The 14279-nt window shown below is 45.1% G+C and overlaps 1 protein-coding gene across 1 annotated transcript in view; it reads right to left on the reverse strand.

The window, feature by feature from the left end:
* Window positions 1–6364: 6364 nt before the first annotated feature.
* The window catches only part of LOC139341182 (homeobox protein Meis1), a 79813-nt gene continuing 71898 nt past the window's right edge, over window positions 6365–14279 (reverse strand). The window contains exons 12-13 of the mRNA XM_070977559.1: window positions 13591–13688; window positions 6365–8348 (exon numbers count right to left, since the gene is read on the reverse strand). Coding sequence (XP_070833660.1) covers window positions 13630–13688 — 59 coding nt within the window. The 3' untranslated portion in view covers window positions 6365–8348; window positions 13591–13629. The remainder of the gene's footprint in view (window positions 8349–13590; window positions 13689–14279) is intronic.

Consider the following 14279-nt stretch of genomic DNA (forward strand, 5'->3'; position numbering starts at 1 on the left):
GAAGACGCACATTGTCACAGTTGGAGGGTGGAAACCCACTGACAGGGCGAGAGCGCGTGGAGCTGACATTTTTCTTTACCCATCACTGATGTGAGGCTGATGAATATGCGAGCGGGTGTAGCACATTCACAGCCTGGGTCCTATCAATTACTGCAGCGAGAGTGTGGAAGAGAGATTTTACACAAACTGCTACTCTTTCCGGCTTTGTTTAGACTAAATCCCACATGTAAATGTACGTCTGTCCATAAAAATATGACTCCAGCAGAAAGATAAGAGCTCTTTTTTTGAATGAAAAGCACCTCTTGTACCTCTTTTGGAATTGTGACAAATATGCATGCTATGAGAGGTCGCTGCCAGCTTTGACTGAGGTAGAAACATTTCAACAATGTGGAATATTTCTGTCTCTTTTTCATCCCTTTGCCTACTTATTTTATGTTTGTGTTACACTCTGGAGCTGCTGCTCCAACTTCAACCCTCAATTGTTCTTTTTTTGTAATTAATAAAGCTTATTATTCTACTGCCCAGCCCAACAAGTCTCTAAAAAACAGTCCCAATCACTACCATGCCCTAAAACACATTTCTGAGATTAGAGCATAGATTGGATGCTATGACGAATGGTGAAGTAGCCTCAGCGCATAAATAAACTAATGAGCGCCGTGGCTGGGGGCCAGTATTTTATCAGCATTGTGTTGTGGCTGGAATTCAGCCCCTCTGTCCTGTCTCGACTTGCCTGCTCACTGTTTACTCTCGGAGGCCAAGCAGTCAGTCCCCGCAGCCGCTCAGAGGCGCGACTGTGCGGAGAGAGAAGGCGGCAGAATTAAAACTCACCCATATGCAGCAGCTAATGAGGGCGACTCCGCGTCAAGACGCACGTCACTTTGACGCACAGGCTGACATCAAGCATGGTTTATTTAAATCAAGCTGCATGCTTTAAACATGCATAATAATAATAATAATAATAATAATAATAATAATAATAATAATAATAATAATAATAATAATAATAATAATAATAATAATAAATGTTTATTTCTTTCTTTTTTAACTCCAATCGCGTGGCAGAATAATTGTTTAAACGTATCAATATTAAGGAAAATAGCGATTTATTAATCTCAATATTTGTTAGATTTTTAAATTAAATGCTTGGTTTGCTTTTTCACACGCGAACAATAGCGCCATTCTGCTGTCATCCCATCTCACATCCTGGCAGCCAGGCTGAAGGTTATTACTGCGTCCAGAGCTCTTCTACTGGGACTCGAACCGCCGACTCCGAACAGCTGAGTCACTGTTTCAGACTTCATAGCATCAAAGCTGTGGGAGAGATTGTGAATTGCGCGATTCAGGTATTTGGAGGAGGAAGAGAGGAAGGAGGGAATGGCGGTTGTGCCTGAGTGTTGACTCTAAAGTAGAAATATAACACTTCAAAAGCAAAGTGTGGAGAGGCTGCGAGATTATTCTCCTCTGTGCCAAAGCTGTCGTTGTTGTTATATCTGCTAGCAGGTGGGGGCGGGAGGGGAAGGGGGCTGTGGCGCGTGTGTTTGGGAGGAGGGGGAGGTCGCTATTATTGGATCCGGCCTCACCAGGTGAGCTGAGAAGCCGACATCCCCCCCTGCTCCTCTGGCTCTCCTGTCCTGCCCGGCGCTGCCAAGGTGACCTTCCAGGGAGAGAGAGGAAGGTGCTGACAGAAACATCTCTGCTTATGAACCGCGGTTTGCTTCTCTCCTCTGGAAAGGTGCGCTGCCAGGGGAGTCTCCCTCCCACAGCAGCTACCAGGGAAAACACCGAGGCCAGAAACATGTTATCCCAAGCACCGGATGCCTCCCGTTAAAGCATGAAGCATAGAGAAACAGAATGAGCTGTGCGTAATTTCTCCACAAAGCAGTTGCCAAGGTGTTTACCTGTTACCCGCTTGTACCTCTCTCTCTCTGGCGTGTACTAGTACGCATGTCTCCAGTCCCTGCCCTCCATGCCCACCCTGCTACCTGCTGACAGGCCCCCCCTTGTGCGCCACGACGCGCAGCGTGTTCATGGCACGATTGCAGAACGTCACCCAGCAGCCGCCAGAAACTAAATAAGAAGGTTTACATCGCGCCAGAAAAATGTTTTTATTTAATTATTTCTTTATTACCACAGCGTTTGATGCTGTAAATGAGTTGTTGAAACATTCCAAAGCAAAAAAAACCTTTAAATCCACGCTTGAGTCATTTTTAATTTTCTCCAGATAACTTTTTATTTGATTAATTTTGTTGTCCAAGCAGCTGAAATTATGGAAAACTTGAAGAACCGCTGAAGAGTCACCCTTAACTTCCAGTGGGGAAAAAAATGTTGCTTTGATGCCCTTTTTTTTGGCAAGTCCTTCACGTACCTTTTTTTTTTTTTTTTTTTTTTCTGAGAAAATGATTCACTTTCAGGCTAGAACCTCTAAATGTGGCCTGTGCGTCAAATAAAAAAGCTGTTTATTTCTCATAAATACTTTTTTAATATTAAAATGAAGTATGGCAGAGCAATAGTTGTAATACAAGATTTGTTTGGTGTGTGTATGGAGGTGTGTGTTTGTGTGTGTGTTTGTATGGGGAGGGGGGGCACTTGAAGTAACTCACGTCACAGTAATTACGTCGGTGATCCTTATGGTCGCTCGGAAAGGGAGAGTATCGCATTATGTTTGACGCGGGGGCCTCAGTCGGGCTCTGAAACCGGATCTCAAGACTTCATCTCCCCCAACACGAGCCTCCACAAGCAGCATCATCTGCCCCCGATGCTCCATATCTCAGAACTCAAAACTTTAAAATCTCCAACTCGCTGCTTCTTTCCACGGAGCAAAGAAAAACTGACCCGAATCACAGTCTGAGATTGGAGTTTCTTTCTCTTCATGCGCGTGAGGTCAATTTGAGCGCTTTAAGCACGAGGGCATATTGTTACAGATATGTTTAATCATCACAAGTTATATGACCACTACAAGACGGATGCCCAAGAGCCTGAAGCTGTGCGCTTTAATTCAGAATCTCGTTTTTCAGACTTAATGGAACTAATAACATAACACTTAATCACGTTACTTTCACTCTCCTCTCTCTCCTTTGCATTTCAAATTTTTTTTATCTGCTGTGTCTTGGGGTTAAACAAATGAAACGAGCCGTTCCCCCCCCCCCCCCCCCCTCCTCCTCCTCCTCCTCCTCCTCCTCCTCTTCCTCCTCTCCTCTCTGTGAAACCTCAGAGGAGAGCAGACCAAACGTTACTTAGCCTGAACGCAGAGAGGCTGCAGATAATGAGAGCCTGGTTGCATTAAATGGACAAACAGCAATCCGACATCTTTTGACCCCTCGATGCTCCTCTCGGCTCCATTGATCATCCCCCCTTATGAGATAATGCAATTACAAACATCAATAAGGAGCTGCGAGGGGAATCATTATGTGGTGACAGTGATAAATGATGCTGCAGAAAATAGCGGGCTCCTCTCAAACAATCCGTGCGCCCAAGGGGCTTTTGAGGGCCGGGGCCCCGTCGCCAAGGAGACAGATGACATCCAAAATGGCCCCCGCTCAACAGTCCTCCTCTCTTCTCTTTCTCCCTCTCTCTCTTTCTCCCCACCAACAGATTTTTGTTTTTGTTTTTTTTTTTTTCCTGCCTCCTTTCCCCCCCTTCCTTCTTTTGTTTCGCAACCAGCTGCCGTGCGACCTTTGAAGGTGGAGTTTTGGGGGTTTTGAAAGTTGGTCCTTTTTAGGGCTACTGTTTAATTCTTATTTGTGTGGATATTGACTTCATGCTATAGCTCAGATGCAGACATGTCATCTCGGCCACATGTGTATTTCCTTTGTAATGATTTTCGCTTCGGAAACTATGGAAATTGATTGGTTGAGTATTGTTTTGTTGCGCGCTCGTGTCAAATATTTAGAATTTCTTCCCCCTTTTTCTCCTCAAGTTGCATCTTGTAGTTATGAAGCCTGGAGGTGTAGGCCGAGTGGAGGCCGGTTTAGTTCATCTACATAATCTGCACATTTTATGGCCTACATTTAACTCCTAGCTCTCTGGAGGAGAATAAATGAAAAATAAAAAATATATATGTATAGCGCTTCGATTTGTGTTCAGTCAGTTTTACGCATGGCCTATGCTGCCACCTTAATTTGATTAGATTTTTTTTTTAAAAGCTAATCAACTCTGAACTGAAACCTGCAGTGCGCCATGTGTTAGAAATAAAATATCAGCATTAATACAAGACAAAAATAATGGAGTATACATGTATATATGTCAATATTTAAAGTGCTGAAATCCTGAAATAAAGACGATCAGCTTCACCTCAAAATCCCACTCCACACACATTCAGAGGAACACTTCCCCTCCAACCAAACGGCCCCGGTGTTCTGCAACCACTGACAAGCCGGTGATTTTAATTAATAAGCCTACACACGTTATTGCCGCCGAAATCTGTCACGGCTTGTAGTGTCACAGAGAACATGAGGCGCACGGTTGCTCGTCCAAGTTCCTGCTTCAGCCATAAAGGCGCATAAATATCTGCGTTGTTGTGGGAGGAAGACAGGCCTGTCCGGGCACCTCCACTGCTCTGGAACACATTTCTGCTCCATTCATTACTCTGACAGTTCACTCCGCGGTCAGTGTGTGTGTGTGTGTGTGTGTGTGTGTGTGTGTGTGTGTGTGTGTGTGTGTGTGTGTGTGTGTGTGTGTGTGTGTGTGTGTGTGTTTGTGTGTGTGTCAGACAGAGAGGGGTGGGTAGGCCGACAACATCATGAACTTCAAATTACGTTTTGACTTTTAGCTTTTGAAATTAGCTCAAGTCAAACCTCAAACATTCTCGTGTAAAAAAGAAACTTTTAAGCTGCAGAAGACACAAACAGTCAAAAGTCACATTCACACCTCAGCAGAAATGGATCACCTGTGACAAAAAAGGTCCCTAAACACGCAACATCACGTCAAATTTTATACATCTGATAAAATAGATAAGTTGCACTACCTGCTCTTAAATATCAATAAATGCATAATCAATTATTATTATTTAACCACGAGCTGAGTCTTATGTGTCTTTTAAAAGACTTTTAAAATGTGACTGAGGTGACTCAAGTTCGATCAAGTTATTTCAAGAATCTAACTGAGTCAAATCTCTTCCTTGATCTGAAATAATTGTCCTCTTTTGACACAATGGCGTTTGTTTAAAGAAATAAAGTGAAAACAAGAATTATGTCACCTGACGGCACATTTATTGAAAATTATTTAAAGAAAAATTAGGGTTTTTATATTAAATATAATAGAAAAGAAGGCATAAAAATCGCTTTTTTTCTGCAGAGCGCTGTTTTGTTGCAGCTACACTCTCTCTGAATCTCCTCTAAGCTTTCTCACTGTTCTAAAACTTCCAAACGCGCTGTTTATGTCCGTGCGTAAAAGGAGAGGTGGTGCTGTGCGCCATCTCTAAACGTCCCCGGCCCGGACAGTTACCAGGCCTCCCTAAAGAGGGCAGTCAAGCATGGGCTTTCTCCTCTGTCTCCACAGATCCCAGCGGCCACAGGCTCAGGAATTCACATTTCACAGCCTCGGATTTTCCAGCCATGGTGGAGAGGCGAAGCAATTAAAACGTCGCCTGGGTTTTTTAAGAGCGCGTCTTTTTTTCCTTCTTCTTCTTTAGTGTAAATAGCATTCACCTCGGTAAAGGCAGTAAAAACACAATAGTTGCGCGCAGGAGAGATAGAGAGGGAGAAGGGGAGAGTATTGATTTACACGCGCATATTGTTATGGATAAAACAGACCTTCTCTTGTTCGCTGGTTGGAAAAACGCAAGACACTGACTTTGGGATTCAGGGCTGCTCTCCGAAATGTATCAATTAGACAAAACTCGCTCGGCGCCTCTCCTCTCGCCTCCTCAGTCGGCTCAGTCCCTGCCTCCTGAAGTGCAGTGTATCCCGGAGACAACATCGGCTGCAGCGCGCCGGGCTTCAAGCGGAGCCCTTTGACTGCGGGCAACAAGGCGTGAGGGAGAACTAATCTTCCCATTTACATGTTTGTAGCAATTTTACCTAAATGAATTTTAATGCTAAATGAAGGATAATTCGCTTTCTTGCGGAGCCCCTCTTCCCTCGCTTCCCCTCTCATGTGTGAGAAAATTACAGCATAACGCATGCATTAGCTGCACATTATCCACAGCAATGGGAGGACGGTTGACTTAAGTGCATGTTTCTTTAAGAATAAATGGGCCTCTGCTGTCTTCAATGGGCATTTGTCGACATGAAAACATGTTTGTGCCCAATTTAGCTTCACACAATCACTTGTAGGGTTATTCGCTTTTTGTTCCAATTATTATGAATATGTGTGTTTACATGTATCACATCTGCATGTAGGAAGATAATGTGAGACTAGTTATGAGTTCTGTTATTTGAACAAAAAGTATTTATTTACAACACAGATGTACATATATACCCTTCAAAGTAAAAGCATAAGAAACATGACTCGTCTTCAAAGGAATCTTAAAGATGTGCGTAATACATGTTCGAAGCAATGGATAATGGATGCATTGATAACCCACACAAGCACGTATGCACACACACTCGCGCGCACACACGTTCCCCTTCACAGGCATACTGCCACACACACAGTGACGTTTACATTCTCTCCTGTCTGTTGATCAGCATTACATCATCTGGTTAAATCAAAATGAATGGACTGTGGCATAAATGGTGTTTTCCCACAGCCTCTGCCTCTCCCTGTTATCAGGCCGCATCAAACGCTGAGGGGAAGAGAACCCATTGACCATACCAGCGCTCGGCCTTGTGACATAAAACACATCAATAGGACACTGGAATAGACTTTCGGAGGCCCTCAGTCACAGACACACATGGAGAAAAACAGAAAACAACATGTTTGTGGGACGCACACACTTGTAGTTTCCCATCCACAGTGATTTTTTTTTTTTTAGATTGTTTGTGAGCATTAACTGACGCTCTGTACCATGTTTGTTAGCCTGTCACGATGTTAGCCATGTTGACACCTACATTATGTGTCTGTCGTCATGTGAACAGAGTATAAAGTGAAAAATTGGACAATCGGATTAAAAACTTGTACATCCAAAATGTTAGCGTCTCAGAAACGGCGTTTAGCTCGATGTCACCGTGTTTGGAGTTAATCCAATGAGTTCTAAGAGAGTTTCATGACCCCAGATAGCCCGAGAATTTTTTAAACCAACAAAAACTTTGCAGCAGTAAAGGAAAATATAATCAACTGATATGAAAATGTAAATAAAACCACTAAAATTGGAGTTACAAGGTGTAGACACAGCAACAGTAAAACAAATCAGTTGCACCCTGCATGTTCGTGGATGGGATGTGTGTACTGCATGTCAAAAAAACAGGACATCTGAATCGCCATCAAACTCTTACCATCCAAAAAAAAAGGCCTGCGAGAAATGACAGACTGATCGAATTATCCGTGTGTTCCCTTTTTTTTTTCTTTCAAAAATTCATTTTGATCCAATGGAGGGAGGGGGCAGGAGGTCAAATTTGATGGAGAGACGGCACACACATAGTGTGGAAAGAAATCAGAAAAAAAGAGAAAAAAGTTCACATCCTTTTTTTAAAAAAATCTATTAGAAACAACATAATATGCAGAACAATACAATAGCATTTACAATACTTAAATTCCCAGTTCATGTGAGAGTCCAGCATAATTTTACAACAGTATACAGTATATTTTCTTTCTCCACTCGCTTCCCAAACTAGGGGTTGATATAGTTATACTTTTAATTTCTTTTCTCTTGCTTTCCCTCCTTCCATGTTTCAATCCACTATATTTTTTTAAAGGGCACCTCTTTTGCTTTGTTAGTGTCCTGTCAGATACAGACATTGGCTTCTCCTCGGTCCAATTCCATCGTCCCAAAGAGTGGAGTGCTCTTCACAGGAAGTCTCTTTTGTTTGCCAAAGAGTCTAATATATATCACCAGGTGCTGCATTCGCCAAAGGTACAGGCAAAGGACACAGCGTGTCTCTCGTGTGTCATCTACGCAATCGCAATCACTTTTAATGGAGGAATCCATATGAACCTAGTGGGCAGTGGCAAGGGGGCAAAGTCTAGCGCCCACCGGAGAAGAATCAGGGGTCTGCCGGGACAGAGGGTCATCTGGGTTGGACGAGGTTTGATCTTCTGTGCGTCGCCGTCGCTGGATACATAGACGAGGATCGTAGGCAGCCGTGGAAGGTTTCCATGCCGCAGATGTCAGTCGAATAAAACGTAGCTGGGTCTTGGTGGAGGACAGAGGGGTTTGCCGTTGGTTGGTGTCATCTGGAAGTCGCGGAGTCCCGTTCCCAAGCTCCGTAGCCCTCTGTGAGACAGGTGATCCCCTGGTTTGCCCTGCAGTTCTGAGGAAAGAGGACGTGAAAATGGTTAATCACTGATCGGATTTGCACAGATAAATGAGACAGTTTGTTTGGAGAGCTGGTTGGAGTCTGCTGTGAGGATTTTAAGTTTCTCCTCAGACGCTATCACTGCTGTCACGTGGAAGCCTCTAACTGCAATCCAGGAATTACACAGTCCCCTATGGGCTGAAACCCACTCAGAGTCAGCTGATGTAGAGACAACAAGGTTCCACCTGGCAGCGGTGATACGTCAGTTTGGTCACTGCATGAAGTGGAGCAATTAAAAAACTTGTGTATGCGCAGAGTTGTGCAAATATTATTAAGCTCTGAGCACGTTGCATATGGTCTCCACCACCGGTGCAGAAAGCATTTAACAAAAAAAAAAGCTGTTGAATGAGTTAGATGTCATTAATCATTCATTAAATACGACAATAGATCACACTAGACTTCAGAAAGCAGACTCTCGTGTTACACTTTCTGGCCGACAGCACATGAACATGGCTGATAAGACCCTGCAGGAGCAGTGTGCTATGTTGCAACTGCTGCAAACCCAACACAGAGCTAATCTGGGTCAAAATACAGACCCAAGCCTGCCCTTCACTAAGACTGTGTGGATGTATGAGAGAGAGCGAGCATTGGAGGGTTTAGTGAGTTAATCCTACACCCTCAGTAATGCTACTTTAACAGTAGGAGAAGACTTAGAGACCAAACACACACGATCGACTTGAAGTGATACCGAGGTCCAGGACTTAACATTTCCAGGATAATCTGTTTAACTGGACTACGAGGAAACTTAAAATTAGCCTTTGATTTATCTTTTGATCATTTACAGTCAGCATTTTAAACTATTTCAGGTCAGTATTAAAGTGACGTACAGTTCATTAAAGTGTGACGGAAAGTCTAAAAGTCCCGTCCCCTTAAACTGCTGCCGCCGGCTGCATCAAACCTCCTCACACAATGAAAAATGATGTAAAGAAATCCATCTTTGCCCTCCTGTCTCCCTTACGTTCCTCTCTTTAAAGCCAACAATAGCCGCCATCCATCTCCGCAGGTGGAAAGTCACCGCCGAGGAACCGCGGCCATTGTTGTCAACAGCGAAGAGGAGCGGCGAGGTGAGGCTCGCGGCCGCCCGTCACCTGAGAGCGCCCGGTGCCCGTCCACGCGTTCGCCACACACACAAGAGGGCCACTACAGGCGACACAAAGGCTGGCAGGGAAAAGGACAAAGAGGTGCAGCGGGAGGACAGCAGGAGGAGCGACTCATTTGTCATTCGCCTCATCCATCAGTTTTCAGCGGACCACTGAGGAGAATAGGTGCGACTTGCACAAGAGAAAGGTGAACTATTATGTGAGCTATGCAAGCTTCAATTACCTTCCTTTCAATGAGCGAGGTGGTGGGGTTACATATCTTTCTGGACCTAATGGCATCAAACCTGTGACCTTTCTATTGTGGGACGTAACCTGTGGCACTATAACAAGCCAAGTCATTAGCGATATGCTAGCTTAAACGCAGTGCAGACCGTGTTCTTGCTTATAGCAAAGACCCAGTGAATTTCCATCGAAGAAACTAAGTTTTCTAAGTCACTATTTGACTGACAAGTGACGCAACAGCAGATAGAAAAGCCATTCACAACTGAAAATGTCCCAAAATAAAGACAAAACAATCGTGAATCTGTTGGATTGTTACTTTAAGTTGCTTGCTTTTGCGTGTTTAACGAGAGCATCCTGACCGCTGAAGTAAACCCACGTCGAGCTCCTCATAAACGCCGTGCGTGCTTGAAAGAGCGCACATTGCTAATAAGGTTTTTCACTTAATAAGCCAATCAATACATTGAGCCGTAGGCCTCCTTTCTTAGGCTCCAAGGGGGATTCCAGAGGGGCCAAATCAACAGGGACACACATTCACATGGACAATACGAGGGGGCACGAAATCCCCATCGGGACCCGTTTTTTTTCCAATGTTCGTTAATAGCAAAAGTTCATCCACCAGAAAGAGAAGTTGAGGGTGGGGGGTGACGGTGGGAGGGTGCATGGTAGTGGGGGGCGAGGGGAGGGATCTTGACCCCTCAGCAGAAGGTTAACAAATTTGTGCTTAATGATTGGAGCGGTGAATCCTGGGACAAAGGGTCTCCAGCCGAGACTGGCAGCAAAGGGGTTACAGGCAGGGCTCACTCAAGCGTTCCACCCGACATTTTGGGAAAAGCTGAGAGCGGCGGCGGCGGCGGTCAGAAAAAATTCCATACGCTCTGCGCCATAATTAATTCTTCCACCCTGTGATAACTATTGTCCCGAAGCTGAAAATTACAGTTTTCAGGGGCCACCCCCGGCTAATTTCGTGGAAGAGGGAGAGCAGGAGAGAGGAAGAAGGGAAAGGGGGTAAGGGTCATCCGAGAGTCATTCTCGCCGCTATCAAAGGCTCAGCTCGCTTCTGCTTCACTTGCTGGGCTTCATCTCTGCTGACAGGTGTATTGTTTCACAAGGGGATATAAGCTCTGTAATCATCATTGGGTGGAAAGCATAACGCTTTTCACTAAGCAGGACTAATTGGCTTTAGTTTTAACTAATGTTGCAGTGTGACTGCTAGGCACACCTTCTGTATGGAGCCTCAGCAGTCCTCAGCACAATAACCGCTCAATTTAGCCCCGCGGTGACAAAACCTCAACTCTGCTAATGAAAATTGCTTATAAAATATAATGAACTTGTGCTCTCTTAATCAAATAAGATAACCGTTTCCCCCCCTCCCGTAATAACCTATTAATTTAATTGGTCATGAAAGAATATAACACATCACTTACATTTAATTGACCTAGAAAGGAAAGTAGCAGTATTTGACAGAGACAAGCTAGTAGCTAGCCGTGGCTAGCTAATGAAGCTGTAAAGAAACGACTAGTCTTGAGGAAGAGGAGACATATTTCTGTCACCATCTCTCTCCCGGCTTCTTCCCTCCCTCCTCCCCCTTTCCCTCTTTCCTCCCTCTACCCCTCCCTCTTGTCGTTTACGCTCTCTCGCTCGCCATCTCTTCATCCGCCCCTCCCTCTTTCTGTCTCTCTCTCTCTCTCTGTCTTTTTTCTTCCGCTGTCTACTCGTCTTCTCTGTGCTTTGCCCGTCTCGCAGAGGATTCCTCTGGTGGCCCAATTACGAGATTCAGCAGGCAAATTGAGGCTGTTTAAAGCAAGGTCTGCTGGGAAGGCTAGCAGCTGCTGGAAAGAGGCAGCTTGGACACAGCGAACCAGCCCTCATGTTTACACACTCGCACACATAAACACCCACACACACACACCTCATTCTGAAGGCACGGGCTTTCTATTACCATGTCTCCCTGCATTTCAGACCTGAGAGATGCCGTTCCGTGTGAGACTTTCTGTCTTTGCTTTGGTCGTGGACATTTGTGACTGAAATAAGGACGGCATATTTCCATCGTGGCACGCACACACGCGCACGCACATTCTGTGGAGGGTTAATGGTCTCTATTTTTGTAAACTGAATAAGTCAAATCCATTGGTCACACCTCTGGTGATGGCATATTTAATTTGGATCTAGTCAATTAGGCCCAGCTAAGCTCCATACCCTGCTGGCTACCTCCTCCATTTTGCACTAGTTTGTGTCCCCTCCCTGTGCCAGGAGTAATCCTATTACCATACACACACATGCACATACATACACACACACATTTGTATGCACCCACACATGGGCAAATGCATGCATTTCACATATGAATGTACATGGTACACACACAGCCTCAAAGGTATACACACACACACATGTGTACATGTACAAACACAAACAAACATTAATTCTCACACACACATACTAAACAATGATGGTTCACCACGGTTGGACCCATAGCCACTTTATACACACTGTGCACTGTGACAACACCGAGCCTGTATACATCCAGAATTATGTGGGAGTCTATTTGGCCCTGGGGCGAGAGGGAGGGAGGGGGGAGAGGAGGTGAGAGAAAGAGAGAGAGGCAGAGAATTAAAGAAAAAACAGAAAAAAAGGTGTTTGTGTGAAAGAGATAGAGGAGGAGAATTGACAGTGAGAAAAACCACAAAGAGGGGGTGAGACAGAGCGAGCTTTAGTATGACAGAGAGAGAGAGAGAGAGGTTGGGCGGGGGGCTCCTCTAGCTGGTTAGAGTGTGTATTAATGTGGCTCATGCATCAACAGCAACCCGGCAGATTTATGACACTTAAGGGGCGCTCACTTCTCTCTCTCTCTCCCTCTCCTTGCACCAGCGACGACTGCTTACATTTTTGCCAATCAGTCTGTTGCCATGGTAACGTCCTACCTGCCCCCCCCCCTTGTCCCCAACCCTGCACACCCGCCCCCCTGTCCCGACCCATCTCCGCCTTCCTTCCCTCTCATCACCCGACTCCTTCTTTCTCCCCTCTTTGCCCCGTTCGCCTTCCTTCTCCTCCTATACATATCTGTCTGACACACACACACACACACACACACACACACACACACACACACACACACACACACACACACGATGGAAATATGTGCACTAAACCTGCACGCACAATGCCTGATTTTCAATAATTTAATTTCTTGGCAATTCTCAAGTCATACACGCTCACACATTCATAACATGTTCCTCTCATTGATTATCATCAATAACTGCTTTCTGTGTATTTACGAATGTGTGAGCATGAATATGTTCAAACTGTCCGTTTCTATCTTCCCTGTTTGACTTTCTTTCTTCCTTAAAACCCTCTCATCTTAGCTCTCCTCCCTCACATGAAGGATGTTTAGTCCTGTAGCTGTTAGATATGCGAGCGAGCACAACACACACACGCGCGTGCACACACACACACATACACACGCATTACATACACAAAGAGTTACAAGGTTGTGATCAAAGGCTCTTATCACCAGGCCGAGGGTGGGACAGTGAGAGAGAGTAACAGGGAAAAATGAGCCTGGGAAGAACAAGAGCGAGCTTGTGAGAAAAAACAAAGAAACTAATGAATCCCCAAAAATCTGAGTTTGGAGAGGAGCCACTTGCAACATCTAAAACTTCCATAAGTGAAGATTTCCCAATTAATTTGTCATACATAATGCCAGGTATCTCATTATATGAACACCTTCAAGTGCAACCCAGATGCAGATCCACACCTCCAGGTCTGCAGCAAACGTATGCATGAATAATCCACATCCGAGAGCTTCATTCAGAAGACTGTTGACACGCTTCTGCTGATCGGGAAAGTGAATGAAATCCGTCAGGCCGTGTACTTACATCCCCCTTTGTGTTGCGATTGGTCGAACTGAGGCTGGGCTACATGTAGTGCCACTGACCTTCCATGCCCATGTTCATGCCCATTCCACCCATTGGTCCTGAGAAACACAGAGGGAGTGAATGTAAATGTAAAGCCATGATAAAGAAAGGCGTCTGCGAGCCGACTGAAGTTATTTAAATGACAGTTTATTCAAATGCTAATGATTTTATTATTACAACCAACAAGATGTTTGCAAACTGAGGTAAACACCAGAGATGGCTTTCCTGCTGAACTAAATTGACAGACAGCGCAGCAGAGGAGAGTCGTGGCTTAAATCTGGAAGGGTGAGGTGTGGTGAAGGGAGGGGGGGGTTAAGTAGCCTGGCAGTTTATCCAAACCTGCTGACTTTGAGTGGAGGGTGAGATAGGGTTAGAGACTTGAGAGAATCCCAGAAAACAGGGGATAGAGGAGGAGGAGAGGAGCTTAAGGACAAACTCTGGGATTAGACCTGATGGCGTGAGAGAGAGGGACTGAGAGCGAGGGAGTGGGAGCGAGGAAGGAGGAGGTTGTGTAATGTGATTGACCACACCTGTTCTGGTTTGTGTGTGTGTGTGTGTGTGGGGGGGGGGGGGGGGGGGGGTGTATCTGTGCATCTGTGCAGTGTGTGTCTTTATGTCAGAGTATAAGGGCGCACGTACTGCCCAGCTTG

The sequence above is a fragment of the Chaetodon trifascialis genome, chromosome 13, assembly GCF_039877785.1.
Source record: "Chaetodon trifascialis isolate fChaTrf1 chromosome 13, fChaTrf1.hap1, whole genome shotgun sequence".
NCBI lineage: Eukaryota > Metazoa > Chordata > Actinopteri > Chaetodontiformes > Chaetodontidae > Chaetodon > Chaetodon trifascialis.